The sequence below is a fragment of the Oncorhynchus nerka genome, linkage group LG24 (genome assembly GCF_034236695.1).
Source record: "Oncorhynchus nerka isolate Pitt River linkage group LG24, Oner_Uvic_2.0, whole genome shotgun sequence".
Classification (NCBI taxonomy): Eukaryota; Metazoa; Chordata; class Actinopteri; order Salmoniformes; family Salmonidae; genus Oncorhynchus; species Oncorhynchus nerka.
In genome coordinates, this window is record NC_088419.1 from 99,340,797 (window position 1) to 99,360,775 (window position 19,979).

At 44.3% G+C, this 19,979-nt stretch overlaps 1 protein-coding gene across 7 annotated transcripts in view; it reads right to left on the reverse strand.

The window, feature by feature from the left end:
* The window catches only part of traf3ip2l (TRAF3 interacting protein 2-like), a 108,986-nt gene that overhangs the window by 60,832 nt on the left and 28,175 nt on the right, over positions 1-19,979 (reverse strand). For all 7 annotated transcript variants that reach the window (XM_065009392.1, XM_065009389.1, XM_065009393.1 and 4 more), the window contains exons 4-6: positions 7,965-8,001; positions 7,763-7,848; positions 2,063-2,160 (exon numbers count right to left, since the gene is read on the reverse strand). In XM_065009392.1, the coding sequence (XP_064865464.1) occupies positions 2,063-2,160; positions 7,763-7,848; positions 7,965-8,001 (221 nt within the window). The remainder of the gene's footprint in view (positions 1-2,062; positions 2,161-7,762; positions 7,849-7,964; positions 8,002-19,979) is intronic.

Below are 19,979 nucleotides of genomic sequence, written 5' to 3' on the forward strand. Positions count from 1 at the left end.
ATGAGGTTCCAGTACTTTGGGGGTGCATGCTATCAGATAATAGCTTCTCATGCTTTCGCCGAAAAGCATTTTACAAATCTGACTCGGTGGCTAGATTCACAACGAGTGTAGCTATAATTCAGTACATTGTATGTGTGTTTTAATGAAAGTTAGATTTATCAAAAACTATACATGGCGCTCTTGAAATTTCCGCTGATTTGATCCCGACAGCGGAACCCACTCCCTAAATTAAGGAAGCTAAATGTGTATGTTGTTGTCGCCTTAAATTTTGCTGGACCCCAGGAAGAGTAGCTGCTGCCAAGGCAGATCCATAATAAACACAAATTGTACCCTGTCATTAAGTTTCTCATTGATCTAGTTCTCTGGAACAGCCCCAAGGGAACTGTATGCTAAATACAGTGTTCAAGAATTCAAATGCTCTCAAGGAAGGTGCAACTTATCTTTTTTTTCAGACTTCATTTTAGGAAAATCTTAGGTGTTTCTTGTGCAAAGATGTCATCAAGGGCAAAGCCTACTTTGAAAAATCTCAAATATATTCCTATATATTTTTTATTTATTTATAAAAATAATAAAAAATCTCCCCAATTTTGTGGTATCCAATTGGTAGTTACAGTCTTGTCCCATCGCTGCAACTCCTGTATGGACTCAGGAGAGGCGAAGGTCAAGAGCTGAAACCCAACCCAGCCAAGAGGCACTGCTTCTTGACACAACGCCCGCTTAACCCGGAAGCCAGCTGCACCAATGTGTCGGAGGAAACACGGCCGGCTGCGGCAGAGCCTGGATTCGAACCAGGATCTCTAGTGGCACAGCTAGCACTGCATGCCTTAGACCACTGTGCAAGTCTGGAGGCTATTTCGATTTGTTTAACACTTTTTTGGTTACTACATGATTCCATAGCTGTTATTTCATAGTTGTGATGTCTTCACTATTATTCTACTATGAAGAAAATAGTAAAAATAAAGAAAAACCCTAGAATGAGTAGGTGTGTCCAAACTGTTGACTAGTACTGTATGTATAAAAGGGGTTCGGTCAGTTATAATTCCTAAAAGTAAAAGCTCTTCATTGGTCTTCCACTGTCTCTACTAGGAGAATCCAGCCTTACGTGTGTCTGTGTGTGTGCCTATGTGTGTGTGTGTGTGTGTGCTTACGTGTGTGTGTGCTTACGTGTGTGTGTGCTTACGTGTGTGTGCTTACGTGTGTGCTTACGTGTGTGTGTGCTTACGTGTGTGTGTGTGTGTGCTTACGTGTGTGTGTGCTTACGTGTGTGTGTGCTTACGTGTGTGTGTGTGTTTACGTGTGTGTGTGTGTGTTTACGTGTGTGCTTACGTGTGTGTGTGTGTGTGCTTACGTGTGTGTGTGTGTGTGTTTACGTGTGTGCTTACGTGTGTGTGTGTGTTTACGTGTGTGCTTACGTGTGTGTGTGCTTACTTGTGTGTGTGTGTGTGTGTGTGTGTGTGCTTACTTGTGTGTGTGTGTGTGTGTGCTTACGTGTGTGTGTGTGTGTGTGTGTGCTTACGTGTGTGTGTGTGTGCTTACGTGTGTGCTTACGTGTGTGTGTGTGTGTGTGTGTGTGTGCTTACGTGTGTGCTTACGTGTGTGTGTGTGCTTACGTGTGTGTGTGTGTTTACGTGTGTGCTTACGTGTGTGTGTGCTTACTTGTGTGTGTGTGTGTGTGTGTGTGCTTACTTGTGTGTGTGTGCTTACGTGTGTGTGTGTGTGTGTGTGTGTGTGCTTACGTGTGTGTGTGTGTGCTTACGTGTGTGCTTACGTGTGTGTGTGTGTGTGTGCGTGTGTGTGTGTGCTTACGTGTGTGCTTACGTGTGTGTGTGCTTACTTGTGTGTGTGTGTGTGTGTGTGTGTGCTTACGTGTGTGTGTGTTTACTTGTGTGTGTGTGTGTGTGTGTGTGCTTACGTGTGTGCTTACGTGTGTGTGTGTGTGTGTGTGTGTGCTTACTTGTGTGTGTGCTTACGTGTGTGTGTGTGTGTGTGTGTGTGTGTGCTTACTTGTGTGTGTGTGTGTGTGCTTACTTGTGTGTGTGTGTGTGTGTGTGTGTGTGCTTACGTGTGTATCGAAGCCATTGTGTCTCAGCAACGCCACAAAGTTGATGATCTGTTTGACGTGTTTATCGCTGTCGGCTTCGTACGTCACAAACACCCTTCCTACGGTGATGAAGGGTTTAAATAGAGGTTAGAGATCACAAACACTTTTCCTACGGTGATGAAGGGTTTAAATAGAGGTTAGGTGTCACAAACACTTCTCCTATGGGGATGAAGGGTTTAAATAGAGGTTAGAGGTCACAAAGACCCTTCCTACGGTGATGAAGGGTTTAAATAGAGGTTAGAGTTCACAAACACTTCCCCTATGGGGATGAAGGGTTTAAATAGAGGTTAGAGGTCATAAACACCCTTCCTACGGTGATGAAGGGTTTAAATAGAGGTTAGAGATCACAAACACTTCTCCTATGGGGATGAAGGGTTTAAATAGAGGTTAGGTGTCACAAACACTTCTCCTATGGGGATGAAGGGTTTAAATAGAGGTTAGAGGGCACAAACACTTCTCCTACGGTGATGAAGGGTTTAAATAGAGGTTAGAGGTCACAAACACCCTTACTACGGTGATGAAGGGTTTAAATAGAGGTTAGAGGTCACAAACACTTCTCCTATGGGGATGAAGGGTTTAAATAGAGGTTAGGTGTCACAAACACTTCTCCTATGGTGATGAAGGGTTTAAATAGAGGTTAGAGGTCACAAACACTTTTCCTACGGGGATGAAGGGTTTAAATAGAGGTTAGAGGTCACAAACACCCTTCCTACGGTGATGAAGGGTTTAAATAGAGGTTAGAGGTCACAATCACTTCTCCTACGGTGATGAAGGGTTTAAATAGAGGTTAGAGGTCACAAACACTTCTCCTACGGTGATGAAGGGTTTAAATAGAGGTTAGAGGTCACAAACACCCTTCCTACGGTGATGAAGGGTTTAAATAGAGGTTAGAGGTCACAAACACTTCTCCTACGGTGATGAAGGGTTTAAATAGAGATTTAAGATCACAAACACTTCTCCTATGGGGATGAAGGGTTTAAATAGAGGTTAGAGGTCAAACACGTCTCCTATGGTGATGAAATGTTTAAATAGAGGTTAGAGGTCACAAACACTTCTCCTACGGTGATGAAGGGTTTAAATAGAGGTTAGAGGTCACAAACACTTCTCCTACGGTGATGAAGGGTTTAAATAGAGGTTAAAGGTCACAAACACTTCTCCTACGGTGATGAGGGATTAAAGAGGTTAGAGGTCACAAACACTTCTCCTACGGTGATGAGGGATTAAAGAGGTTAGAGGTCACAAACACTTCTCCTACGGTGATGAGGGATTAAAGAGGTTAGAGGTCACAAACAATTCTACTGTGATGAAGGATTTAAAGAGGTTAGAGGTCACAGGGAGGGAAAGATTTTAGCACACACATCACTATACACATCACTATAAATGTATAAACACACACACCGATATACCTCTACCACACTACTACCACTACCACCACACTACTACCACTACCACCACACTACTACTACTACCACACTACTACCACTACCACCACACTACTACCACTACCACACTACTACCACCACACTACTACCACTACCACCACACTACTACCACTACCACCACACTACCACTACTACTACCACACTACCACTACTACTACCACACTACCACTACCACACCACCACACTACCACACTACTACCACTACCACACTACTACCACTACTACCACTACCACACTACCACTACTACCACCACCACACTACCACTACTACCACCACCACACTACCACTACCACACCACCACCACACTACTACCACACTACTACCACTACCACACTACCACCACACTACTACCACACTACTACCACTACCACACTACCACCACACTACTACCACTACCACACCACCACACCACCACACTACTACCTCTACCACACCACCACACCACCACTACTACTACCTCTACCACACTACTACCACTACCACACTACTACCTCTACCACACTACTACCACTACCACACCACCACACCACCACCTCTACCACACCACCACACTACCACTACTACTACCTCTACCACACTACTACCACTACCACACTACTACCACACTACTACCACTACCACACTACCACCACACTACCACCACACTACTACCACTACCACACTACCACCACACTACCACCACACTACTACCTCTACCACACCACCACACCACCACACTACTACCTCTACCACACCACCACACCACCACTACCTCTACCACACTACTACCACTACCACACTACTACCTCTACCACACTACTACCACTACCACACCACCACACCACCACACTACTACCTCTACCACACCACCACACTACCACTACTACTACCTCTACCACACTACTACCACTACCACACTACTACCACTACCACACCACCACTACCACACCACCACACTACCACTACTACTACCACTACCACACTACTACTACTACTACCACACCACCACACTACCACTACCACACCACCACACTACCACTACTACACTACTACCACTACCACACCACCACTACCACACCACCACACTACCACTACTACTACCACTACCACACTACTACTACTACTACCACACCACCACACTACCACTACCACACCACCACACTACCACTACTACTACCACTACCACACTACTACTACCACTACCACACCACCACACCACCACTACTACCACTACCACACCACCACACTATCACTACCACTACTACTACCTCTACCACACTACTACCTCTACCACACTACTACCTCTACCACACTACTACCTCTACCACTACTACTACCTCTACCACACTACTACCACTACCACACCACCACTACTACTATCACCACCACACTACTACCACTACCACACTATCAAACTACTACTACTACTACCTCTACCACACTACTACCACACTACTACCACACTACTACCACCACTACCACTACTACTACCACTACCACTACCACTACCACTACTACTATCACCACCACACTACTACCACCACTACCACTACTACTACCTCTACCACACTACTACCACACTACTACCACACCACCACACTACCACACTACTACTACTACCACACTACCACCACTACCACACTACTACCACACCACCACACTACCACACTACTACCACTACCACCACTACCACACTACTACCACACCACCACACTACCACACTACTACTACACTACCACCACTACCACACTACTACCACTACCACACTACTACCACACCACCACACTACCACACTACTACTACTACCACACTACCACCACTACCACACTACTACCACACTACTACCACACCACCACACTACTACCACACCACCACACTACTACCACTACCACACTACTACCACACCACCACACTACCACACTACTACTACTACCACACTACCACCACTACCACACTACTACCACTACCACACTACTACCACACTATCACTACCACACTACTACCACTACTACACTACTACCACTACCACACTACTACTACTACCACACTACTACCACTACTACACCACCACACTACCACTACTACTATCACTACCACACTACTACCACTACCACACCACCATACTACCACTACTACTATCACTACCACACTATCACTACCACACTACTACCACCACTACCACACTACTACCACCACTACCACACTACTACCTCTACCACACTACTACTACTACCACACTACTACCACACTACTACCACACTACTACCTCTACCACACTACTACCACACTACTACCTCTACCACACTACTACCACTACCACTACTACTATCACTACCACACTACTACCACTACCACACTACTACCACTACCACTACTACTATCACTACCACACTACTACCACTACCACTACCACACTACTACCACTACCACACTACTACCACTACTACACTACTACCACTACTACCACACTACTACCACTACTACACCACCACACTACTACTACCACACTACTACCACTACTACACTACTACCACTACCACACTACTACTACTACCACACTACTACCACTACTACACCACCACACTACCACTACTACTATCACTACCACACTACTACCACTACCACACCACCACACTACCACTACTACTATCACTACCACACTATCACTACCACACTACTACCACCACTACCACACTACTACCACCACTACCACACTACTACCTCTACCACACTACTACCTCTACCACACTACTACCACTACCACACTACTACCTCTACCACACTACTACCACACTACTACCTCTACCACACTACTACCACTACCACTACTACTATCACTACCACACTACTACCACTACCACACTACTACCACTACCACTACTACTATCACTACCACACTACTACCACTACCACACCACCACACTACCACTACCACACTACTACCACTACCACACTACTACCACCACTACCACACTACTACCACTACCACACCACCACACTACTACCACTACCACACCACCACACTACTACACCACCACGCTACCACTAGCACAATAAAACACTTCCACATACTACTACTTTACTACTACACTACCACCCAAATAAACCACCACTACATCCTTTTACTCTACTACTACACTACTTCTCCACTACTACCCCTACTTTACAACTACCACCACATCCACACTACTATTACTCCAGTACCACTACTCCTACCACACTACTACACTACCACCACATCCACACTACTATTACTCCAGTACCACTACTCCTACCACACTACTACACTACCACCACATCCACACTACTATTACTCCAGTACCACTACTCCTACCACACTACTACACTACCCCTACTTTACTACCACCACATCCACACTACTATTACTCCAGTACCACTACTCCTACCACACTACTACACTACCCCTACTTTACTACCACAATCATACTACTACACTACTATTACCCCAGTACCACTACCGCACTACTACAACCATACAACTACCACAACTACACTACTTCTCTATTACAAAAATACCACACTACTTCTCTATTACCAAAATACCACTACCACACTACTACTACACTACCACACTACTTCTCTACTACTACACTACTTCTCTACTACTACACTACCACACAACTTCTCTACTACTACAACTTCTCTACTACTACACTACTTCTCTACTACTACACTACTTCTCTACTACTACACTACCACTTCCACACAACCCCTACCACAACTACACTACTTCTCTTACAAAAATACCACACTACTTCTCTATTACTAAAATACCACTACCACACTACTTCTACTACACTACCACACTACCACACTACCACTAATACTACTTCTCTACTACTACACAACCACTACCACACCACCACTACTAAACCCCCACACTACCACAACTACAATAGCCCATTACCACTACAGTACCACTACTTCAGTACACTACCACTACAAATAATACACTACTACTACCTTACTACACTACCACTACCTCTCTACAGCTATTAAACTACCACTACTACACTACCACTAATACACAAACACACTACTTCACTACCACTACTGCTACTACACTACCACTGCAGGGTGTAAGATGGGGACTCATGTACTTACTTTGTTCCACAGAGAGGGGGGCACTGCAGGGTGTAGGATGGGGACTCATGTACTTACTTTGTTCCACAGAGAGGGGGGCACTGCAGGGTGTAGGATGGGGACTCATGTACTTACTTTGTTCCACAGAGAGCGGGGCACTGCAGGGTTGTTCCACAGAGAGTGATGCACTGCAAGGGTTAGGATGGGGACTCATGTGGCCACTAGAAAGAAGATCCAACATGAGTTACCATTTCAGAAACAAAGTTCATCTCTTTGCAAAAAGGGATTTCTGAGACCTTTGCTCTTGGTAATGCAGATCATATGCTCGCTAGCTTACCTTTGCACGTCGCCTACACCTGGCAGTCTGTAGTTATCTGAGAGAGAGAGAGAGAGAGACATCTGATAAATCTGTCAATAAGTACTACACAGTTTCCAGAGGGGTGGATAAAGGCACTGGTAACAAGTTGACCAGGCATGTAACTACAGGCTGATTAGCATTTTCCCAGTTCTATCAAAAGTAATGGAGACCGCTTTAACAGAGCAATTAATGGCCTACTTGTAGAATCAATTCCTGTATTCACAGCAATTCGGCTTTAGACTTTAAACACTACATGTTTTATTTAACCTGGCAAGTCAGTTAAGAACCAATTCTTATTTACAATGACGGCCTACACCGGCCAAACCCAGACGACGCTGGGCCAATTGTGCATCGCCCTATGGGACACCCAATCACAGCCAGATGATGTTATGCAGCCTGGATTCAAACCAGGGACTGCAGTGACGCCTCCTGCACTGAGATGCAGACTCTGCGCCACTCGGGAGACTCAACAGACAAAGAAAAACAGTTTTCTGATTGATGGTTTTGAACGTTGGACAAAGGCAATGTGGTTGGAGCTATTTTTCTCAATTTAAGCAAAGCTTTTGACACCGCATCCTGGTCTCAACACTCCAGGTTCAAATTTCCTAAAAAAGCACTTAGATGGTTTGAATCATATCTCAAGAACAGGGAACAAAGTGTAGTGATCAATAACACGTATACAGCTCAGAAAAACAGAATGGGTGTCCCACAAGGATCGGTTCTAGTTTCACTTCTTTTTAGTTCATACATAAATTATCTTCCTGAGGTAAGTGCAGGGGCTAGTGTTCAGCTGTATGCTGACCACACTGTAGTTTATGCGGCAGGAAAAACATGTCTTGCCGTTACTGATGTGTTGACACAACATATGGTTTGAATTGTAGAATATCTTAATAACTCATGCTTGACATTGAATATCAAGAAGACCTCTGTGATTTGTTTTTCCTCCAGAGAATTGTTGGTCAGTGGTGTGTAATGAGGAGCAAATAGACATGACACTTGACATAAGCACGCACCCATTACGAAAATGACTAAAAACTGTTCAATCCCAGTGGAATTGAAAAATGGTGTGGTTGAGAGGGATGAGGCAAAAGGAATGGCAAATAAGTCTGGCTGCACAACCGATTGGCAAACGTACTGCAAATTGAGAAATCATGTGACGATAATGAATAAAAAGACAAAACTACACTATGAAACAAAGATAAATGACAAAGAATGATAGCAAACTCAGCTCCATCAAAACAGACTGATATTGCCAACTACTTTAATGATTTTTTAAATTGGTAAATTTAGGCATGACATGCCAGCAACAAACGCTGGCCAAATGATGAAAGACAAGAACTGTCATTTTGAATTCCATAAAGTGAGATTTTTTTTATTGTTGTCTATCAACACCAGGGTCTGACAACATGGATGGAAAATTACTGAGGCTAAATAGCGTAAGATATTGCCACTCTCCTATTTGCCAGATCTTCAATTTAAGTCTACTAGAAAGTGTGTGCCCTCAGGCCTGGAGGGAAGCAAAAGTCATTGTGAATAGAATAGTAAAGCCCCCTTTACTGGCTCAAATAAGCCTGTTACCAACCCTTGTGTTTGACAAGATACAATTTGTGTTTGACAAGATACAATGCTATTTTATAGTGAACAAATTGACAGACTTTCAGGGAAGGACATTCAACAAGCATCACACAAATTACTGATGATTGGCTGAGAGAAATTAAGGCATTTGTGAAAATTCTATAGCAATATAGAGGGAAAGCGGCTGTGCGTTTGGACAATTAATAGACACTGCAGTAAATAAAACCCAATAAAAAGTCTACGCAGACCGGGGCGCTATAGCCAATCAGAGCTACAGTAGGACTTTATTCAAACAAGCCATTTGCCAAACAGGCCTGCCATCATTCACTTTGAATTGGACTGTGTTTACAGGCAGTAGGGCCAGCCATCATTCACTTTGAACTGGACTGTGTGTTTTCAGTCAGTAGGGCCAGCCATCATTCACTTTGAACTGGACTGTGTGTTTTCAGTCAGTAGGGCCAGCCATCATTCACTTTGAACTGGACTGTGTGTTTTCAGTCAGTAGGGCCAGCCATCATTCTGTCATGACGTTGCCTTCTTTGGGTACAGCGAGCACCCCTCCCTCTGCACCAGCCCTTTTCTATGCACCATCTCCCTACCCCCCTGTCTCCTACACCCAGGCTGCTGTGGTCATAGAGAGGTCGTACATTTCTGGAGGAGATTATCTCCTCATGGCCACAGTATAGAGAGAGAGTGAATTTTCATAGAGAACAAAGGAATTTCTTCCACCTCATGGAACTGGAGAACCGAACGACATTTATGTTCTGGAGAAGGTAAAAAAGATCGGTGAAGAATCTAGCTACGACCGGGTCCGTTTGGTACCATTTTGTGAAACTCATGGGAGGCAAATCAGCCACATTACCATAATGCTGTTTATACAATAGCCTCAGATATGAGGCTTACATCTAATTGTTGTACAGGATGAATGAGGAAAGAATAAACTATTTGTGAAATTATGGGATGCTATGTAATGATGTAATGTGAGAGAATTCTATTTCTGTGTAAATTTTCACTGAAGTCACTGGCACGCCCCCATGAACACAGTTAGGACCTGGCGTCAAGAGACAGCCCTTTTCAATCTTCCAAATAAAACCCCCACCTGGGTTTTCTATCACCAGACCATGTTTCTCTCAATTACGAGAGGAGAAAGGTTGCAGACCAGCTTACCTCGATAACGAGAGGGCCAAGGTTTGAGACCAGACTGCTGAATCTTTTAACCATCCCATGTGGTTAAACTCTTAGACTATCGATACCAACAGAATAAGAACAAGTCTTTGATATTAATTACTAGTCTGCAGCTAGGAATTCGGTATCATTGAACGCGAAGACCGACAACCGCCGAAACAGCTATTCTATAACGACATGAATGAATGTCACTCTGAACTATCCATTCTAACCACGACAGAGAGAGCGAGAGGACGGACAGACTCTCCAACAGAAACAAACTTTTCAGCAGAAATCCCGACGACACCCTGAGCGTAAATATATTGATTGATTGCAATTATTCCCGAATGAGTGAGCCTTCATGTGCAAAGGATTAACATTTCAATTGTTATAATTATCAACTGTGTGTTGTCTTATCTCAGTCGACCCCCACTTCCCTTTTGTACACCAAGCCGCGATGCCGGTTTATCCCACTAGGGAAACTCCGTTATCATTTCCTTGTAACTATCTACTGTTAGTTTATACATTTCTGTGAATTACTTAGTTTGTAAATAAATTATTTAAGACAATTGATGTATGGATGACTCATAGTGAAGACTGGGTTCATGCAGATAACCAACAATTTATGACGTTTGGAAATAAGACTAACGTGAGGTAAAATAAAGAATTAGAAGACTAATTGACCAGATATTAAAATATCTGAAAAGTTATATTAGGAAAATTATAACTTTGTAATCTGAATATTTTCCTTGGTGCCCCGATTTCCTAGTTAATTACATTTGCCTGATTAGTAAATCACGAAATGCTAATTACAGAGAATCTTTGATAAAAACTATACGTCTTCAGTTAATGATAGTAAAGACAAGACAATTCACTTTGAACTGGACTGTGTGTTTACAGGCAGTAGGGCCTGTCATCATACACTATGAACTGGACTGTGTGTTTACAGGCAGTAGGGCCTGTCATCATACACTATGAACTGGACTGTGTGTTTACAGGCAGTAGGGCCTGTCATCATACACTTTGAACTGGACTGTGTGTTTACAGGCAGTAGGGCCTGTCATCATACACTATGAACTGGACTGTGTGTTTACAGGCAGTAGGGCCTGTCATCATACACTATGAACTGGACTGTGTGTTTACAGGCAGTAGGGCCTGTCATCATACACTATGAACTGGACTGTGTGTTTACAGGCAGTAGGGCCTGTCATCATTCTACTATGAACTGGACTGTGTGTTTACAGGCAGTAGGGCCTGTCATCATACACTATGAACTGGACTGTGTGTTTACAGGCAGTAGGGCCTGTCATCATACACTATGAACTGGACTGTGTGTTTACAGGCAGTAGGGCCTGTCATCATACACTATGAACTGGACTGTGTGTTTACAGGCAGTAGGGCCTGTCATCATTCTACTATGAACTGGACTGTGTGTTTACAGGCAGTAGGGCCTGTCATCATACACTATGAACTGGACTGTGTGTTTACAGGCAGTAGGGCCTGTCATCATACACTTTGAACTGGACTGTGTGTTTACAGGCAGTAGGGCCTGTCATCATACACTATGAACTGGACTGTGTGTTTACAGGCAGTAGGGCCTGTCATCATACACTTTGAACTGGACTGTGTGTTTACAGGCAGTAGGGCCTGTCATCATACACTATGAACTGGACTGTGTGTTTACAGGCAGTAGGGCCTGTCATCATTCACTATGAACTGGACTGTGTGTTTACAGGCAGTAGGGCCTGTCATCATACACTTTGAACTGGACTGTGTGTTTACAGGCAGTAGGGCCTGTCATCATACACTATGAACTGGACTGTGTGTTTACAGGCAGTAGGGCCTGTCATCATACACTATGAACTGGACTGTGTGTTTACAGGCAGTAGGGCCTGTCATCATACACTATGAACTGGACTGTGTGTTTACAGGCAGTAGGGCCTGTCATCATACACTATGAACTGGACTGTGTGTTTACAGGCAGTAGTGCCTGTCATCATACACTATGAACTGGACTGTGTGTTTACAGGCAGTAGTGCCTGTCATCATACACTATGAACTGGACTGTGTGTTTACAGGCAGTAGTGCCTGTCATCATACACTATGAACTGGACTGTGTGTTTACAGGCAGTAGGGCCTGTCATCATACACTATGAACTGGACTGTGTGTTTACAGGCAGTAGGGCCTGTCATCATACACTATGAACTGGACTGTGTGTTTACAGGCAGTAGGGCCTGTCATCATACACTATGAACTGGACTGTGTGTTTACAGGCAGTAGGGCCTGTCATCATTCTACTATGAACTGGACTGTGTGTTTACAGGCAGTAGGGCCTGTCATCATACACTATGAACTGGACTGTGTGTTTACAGGCAGTAGGGCCTGTCATCATACACTATGAACTGGACTGTGTGTTTACAGGCAGTAGGGCCTGTCATCATACACTATGAACTGGACTGTGTGTTTACAGGCAGTAGGGCCTGTCAGGAACTGCCTGTCATCATACACTATGAACTGGACTGTGTGTTTACAGGCAGTAGGGCCTGTCATCATACACTATGAACTGGACTGTGTGTTTACAGGCAGTAGGGCCTGTCATCATACACTATGAACTGGACTGTGTGTTTACAGGCAGTAGGGCCTGTCATCATACACTATGAACTGGACTGTGTGTTTACAGGCAGTAGGGCCTGTCATCATTCACTATGAACTGGACTGTGTGTTTACAGGCAGTAGGGCCTGTCATCATACACTATGAACTGGACTGTGTGTTTACAGGCAGTAGGGCCTGTCATCATACACTATGAACTGGACTGTGTGTTTACAGGCAGTAGGGCCTGTCATCATACACTATGAACTGGACTGTGTGTTTACAGGCAGTAGGGCCTGTCATCATTCACTATGAACTGGACTGTGTCATCATACACTATGAACTGGACTGTGTGTTTACAGGCAGTAGGGCCTGTCATCATACACTATGAACTGGACTGTGTGTTTACAGGCAGTAGGGCCTGTCATCATACACTATGAACTGGACTGTGTGTTTACAGGCAGTAGGGCCTGTCATCATACACTATGAACTGGACTGTGTGTTTACAGGCACCTGTCATCATACACTGAACTGGACTGTGTGTTTACAGGCAGTAGGGCCTGTCATCATACACTATGAACTGGACTGTGTGTTTACAGGCAGTAGGGCCTGTCATCATACACTATGAACTGGACTGTGTGTTTACAGGCAGTAGGGCCTGTCATCATACACTATGAACTGGACTGTGTGTTTACAGGCAGTAGGGCCTGTCATCATACACTATGAACTGGACTGTGTGTTTACAGGCAGTAGGGCCTGTCATCATACACTATGAACTGGACTGTGTGTTTACAGGCAGTAGGGCCTGTCATCATACACTATGAACTGGACTGTGTGTTTACAGGCAGTAGGGCCTGTCATCATACACTATGAACTGGACTGTGTGTTTACAGGCAGTAGTGCCTGTCATCATACACTATGAACTGGACTGTGTGTTTACAGGCAGTAGTAGGGCCTGTCATCATACACTATGAACTGGACTGTGTGTTTACAGGCAGTAGGGCCTGTCATCATACACTATGAACTGGACTGTGTGTTTACAGGCAGTAGGGCCTGTCATCATACACTATGAACTGGACTGTGTGTTTACAGGCAGTAGGGCCTGTCATCATACACTATGAACTGGACTGTGTGTTTACAGGCAGTAGGGCCTGTCATCATACACTATGAACTGGACTGTGTGTTTACAGGCAGTAGGGCCTGTCATCATACACTATGAACTGGACTGTGTGTTTACAGGCAGTAGGGCCTGTCATCATACACTATGAACTGGACTGTGTGTTTACAGGCAGTAGGGCCTGTCATCATACACTATGAACTGGACTGTGTGTTTACAGGCAGTAGGGCCTGTCATCATACACTATGAACTGGACTGTGTGTTTACAGGCAGTAGGGCCTGTCGTCATACACTATGAACTGGACTGTGTGTTTACAGGCAGTAGGGCCTGTCATCATACACTATGAACTGGACTGTGTGTTTACAGGCAGTAGGGCCTGTCATCATACACTATGAACTGGACTGTGTGTTTACAGGCAGTAGGGCCTGTCATCATACACTATGAACTGGACTGTGTGTTTACAGGCAGTAGGGCCTGTGGACATCTGTCATCATACACTATGAACTGGACTGTGTGTTTACAGGCAGTAGGGCCTGTCATCATACACTATGAACTGGACTGTGTGTTTACAGGCAGTAGGGCCTGTCATCATACACTATGAACTGGACTGTGTGTTTACAGGCAGTAGGGCCTGTCACAGGCAGGCAGTAGGGCCTGTCATCATACACTATGAACTGGACTGTGTGTTTACAGGCAGTAGGGCCTGTCATCATACACTATGAACTGGACTGTGTGTTTACAGGCAGTAGGGCCTGTCATCATACACTATGAACTGGACTGTGTGTTTACAGGCAGTAGGGCCTGTCATCATACACTATGAACTGGACTGTGTGTTTACAGGCAGTAGGGCCTGTCATCATACACTATGAACTGGACTGTGTGTTTACAGGCAGTAGGGCCTGTCATCATACACTATGAACTGGACTGTGTGTTTACAGGCAGTAGGGCCTGTCATCATACACTATGAACTGGACTGTGTGTTTACAGGCAGTAGGGCCTGTCATCATACACTATGAACTGGACTGTGTGTTTACAGGCAGTAGGGCCTGTCATCATACACTATGAACTGGACTGTGTGTTTACAGGCAGTAGGGCCTGTCATCATACACTATGAACTGGACTGTGTGTTTACAGGCAGTAGGGCCTGTCATCATACACTATGAACTGGACTGTGTGTTTACAGGCAGTAGGGCCTGTCATCATACACTATGAACTGGACTGTGTGTTTACAGGCAGTAGGGCCTGTCATCATACACTATGAACTGGACTGTGTGTTTACAGGCAGTAGGGCCTGTCATCATACACTATGAACTGGACTGTGTGTTTACAGGCAGTAGGGCCTGTCATCATACACTATGAACTGGACTGTGTGTTTACAGGCAGTAGGGCCTGTCATCATACACTATGAACTGGACTGTGTGTTTACAGGCAGTAGGGCCTGTCAGTCACTATGAACTGGACTGTGTGTTTACAGGCAGTAGGGCCTGTCATCATACACTATGAACTGGACTGTGTGTTTACAGGCAGTAGGGCCTGTCATCATACACTATGAACTGGACTGTGTGTTTACAGGCAGTAGGGCCTGTCATCATTCACTATGAACTGGACTGTGTGTTAACAGGCAGTAGGGCCTGTCATCATACACTATGAACTGGACTGTGTGTTTACAGGCAGTAGCAACAGCGCAAATTTAGATCATTAGAACACATCCGCTAAAAGACACAAAATGCCCCTGAATGGATTTCTGCTAATATGTAAAACACCACAGGAGTCGTCTTACATTTGGGAACTTTACAGTCCTGTTGATCAAACAACCATGAAAAGGCAGGCTCTCTCTCCCTCAGTTATACACATCAACAACCATGAACAGGTAGGCTCTCTCTCCCTCAGTTATACACATCAACAGGTAGGCTCTCTCTCCCTCAGTTATACACATCAACAACCATGAAAAGGTAGGCTCTCTCTCCCTCAGTTATACACATCAACAACCATGAACAGGTAGGCTCTCTCTCTCTCCCTCAGTTATACACATCAACAACCATGAACAGGTAGGCTCTCTCTCTCTCCCTCAGTTATACACATCAACAACCATGAACAGGTAGGCTCTCTCTCTCTCCCTCAGTTATACACATCAACAACCATGAACAGGTAGGCTCTCTCTCTCTCCCTCAGTTATACACATCAACAACCATGAAAAGGTAGGCTCTCTCTCCCTCAGTTATACACATCAACAACCATGAACAGGTAGGCTCTCTCTCTCTCCCTCAGTTATACACATCAACAACCATGAAAAAGGTAGGCTCTCTCCCTCTCCCTCAGTTATACACATCAACAACCATGAAAAGGTTGGCTCTCTCTCCCTCAGTTATACACAAAATCAATAGTCAGTAAAGATATAAAGGAGTTGAAGGCGAGGCTTGAAATGAGTGACGAAAGAGCTGCGATAATGGAGACATTAACAAACAAGCTAAAAGGGACCCTTAATTTAATAGAAACGGATGTTAGTGAACTTAAAAAGGAGAACATGTTTGAGAGGAGCCTTACTTGACATACCGACTAGATCTATAAGAGAAAATCTAGTACTTACGGGTATCCAAGAGAGAGAAGGAGAAGTCCCCTAAAAAGTAGTGAAGGAATTCTTTCTTACAGCGCTTCAAATCCCACTCGATGCTGTCGATAAGATCCAACTCAAACGTGTAAACCGTTTCGGACAGAGGTATGAGCGTCCAATCGTTGCCAAATCTGCTTTCTTTAAGGATAAAGTCATGTTTAAAAGCCTGGGTAAACTACTCACTGGTCCAGCCTCCCGAGTGGCGCAGTAGTAGTAGAGATCCTGGTTCAAGTCCAGGCTAATAATATTTTTTTAAAGACTCATTGGCATGAAAATGGGCATGAATGATCAGTTTCCGAGGGAGATTGCAGAACTGTGCAAAGTTCTGTATCCAATCTTCAAGGAGAATAGATGCTTCTACACCTGCATTGCTTGCTGTTTGGGGTTTTAGGCTGGGTTTCTGTACAGCACTTTGAGATATCAGCTGATGTACGAAGGGCTTTATAAATACATGTGATTTGAACAGATTAAAAGAGAAGTGTGTAGCCCTCGTAGTCGATAAACTGGATATTGACAACCAATGTTCTAAATATTACAATGTTCCCATAGAGGTGTCGAACACCCAATACTAGCCATGGAAGGGATTGTAATAATGGAACACCCAGTACTAGCCATGGTAGGGATTGTAATAATGGAACACCCAATACTAGCCATGGTAGGGATTGTAATAATGGAACACCCAGTACTAGCCATGGTAGGGATTGTAATAATGGAACTCCCAGTCCTAGCCATGGTAGGGATTGTAATAATGGAACACCCCATACTAGCCATGGTAGGGATTGTAATAATGGAACACCCAATACTAGCCATGGTAGGGATTGTAATAATGGAACTCCCAGTCCTAGCCATGGTAGGGATTGTAATAATGGAACTCCCAGTCCTAGCCATGGTAGGGATTGTAATAATGGAACACCCAATACTAGCCATGGTAGGGATTGTAATAATGGAACACCCAGTACTAGCCATGGTAGGGATTGTAATAATGGAACACCCCATACTAGCCATGGTAGGGATTGTAATAATGGAACACCCAATACTAGCCATGGTAGGGATTGTAATAATGGAACACCCAGTCCTAGCCGTGGTAGGGATTGTAATAATGGAACACCCAATACTAGCCATGGTAGGGATTGTAATAATGGAACACCCAATACTAGCCATGGTAGGGATTGTAATAATGGAACTCCCAGTCCTAGCCGTGGTAGGGATTGTAATAATGGAACACCCAATACTAGCCATGGTAGGGATTGTAATAATGGAACTCCCAGTCCTAGCCGTGGTAGGGATTGTAATAATGGAACTCCCAGTCCTAGCCATGGTAGGGATTGTAATAATGGAACTCCCAGTCCTAGCCGTGGTAGGGATTGTAATAATGGAACACCCAATACTAGCCATGGTAGGGATTGTAATAATGGAACACCCAATACTAGCCATGGTAGGGATTGTAATAATGGAACTCCCAGTCCTAGCCATGGTAGGGATTGTAATAATGGAACACCCAATACTAGCCATGGTAGGGATTGTAATAATGGAACTCCCAGTCCTAGCCATGGTAGGGATTGTAATAATGGAACTCCCAGTCCTAGCCATGGTAGGGATTGTAATAATGGAACACCCAGTCCTAGCCGTGGTAGGGATTGTAATAATGGAACACCCAATACTAGCCATGGTAGGGATTGTAATAATGGAACTCCCAGTCCTAGCCATGGAAGGGATTGTAATAATGGAACTCCCAGTCCTAGCCATGGTAGGGATTGTAATAATGGAACACCCAGTACTAGCCATGGTAGGGATTGTAATAATGGAACACCCAATACTAGCCATGGTAGGGATTGTAATAATGGAACTCCCAGTCCTAGCCCCAGTCCTAGCCATGGAAGGGATTGTAATAATGGAACTCCCAGTCCTAGCCATGGAAGGGATTGTAATAATGGAACTCCCAGTACTAGCCATGGTAGGGATTGTAATAATGGAACACCCAATACTAGCCATGGTAGGGATTGTAATAATGGAACAGTCCCAAGGGATTGTACTCCCAGTCCTAGCCATGGTAGGGATTGTAATAATGGAACTCCCAGTCCTAGCCATGGTAGGGATTGTAATAATGGAACTCCCAGTCCTAGCCATGGTAGGGATTGTAATAATGGAACTCCCAGTCCTAGCCGTGGTAGGGATTGTAATAATGGAACTCCCAGTACTAGCCATGGTAGGGATTGTAATAATGGAACTCCCAGTACTAGCCATGGTAGGGATTGTAATAATGGAACACCCAATACTAGCCATGGTAGGGATTGTAATAATGGAACTCCCAGTCCTAGCCATGGAAGGGATTGTAATAATACAAAAAAACAATTGTTAAATGAAGTACAACTACACCATCCATTTCAAGATAGGGAATGTTGTCAAATAATTAGTATTCAATTTTCCATTTATAGTATTTTATAAATTGATAAGACAACATTACAAGAACGGATAACTAGCAAAATAGCACATCTTCAAATATAACTAATTGTAACACAAAAGAACTCTACCAAAATGGTAGAGATAAAACACAGCAAACAGAAGACAAAGAAGGCAAGGTATGTGTGGATGTATTGTGATGGACCAATGTGTGTCTGTGAGCAGGTGTTGTGCGAGAGAGCTTTCAATTTTGTGCCGATGAGGGACATACATTTTAAAATAAATGAAACATGTCATTTATTTATTGTCCAATCATGATGGAACGGTCCCCAACCCTATACCCTAGACACCCACCTGAACGACCCTAGACACCCACCTGAACGACCCTAGACACCCACCTGAACGACCCTAGACACCCACCTGAACGACCCTAGACACCCACCTGAAGTTCCGATCTGTTTTATGGGCCTGCTGTAAGCTGCGTAGATGCAGCCAAAACAGAAAGCTCAATGATGGTCAGAGACCAAGAGCAGCA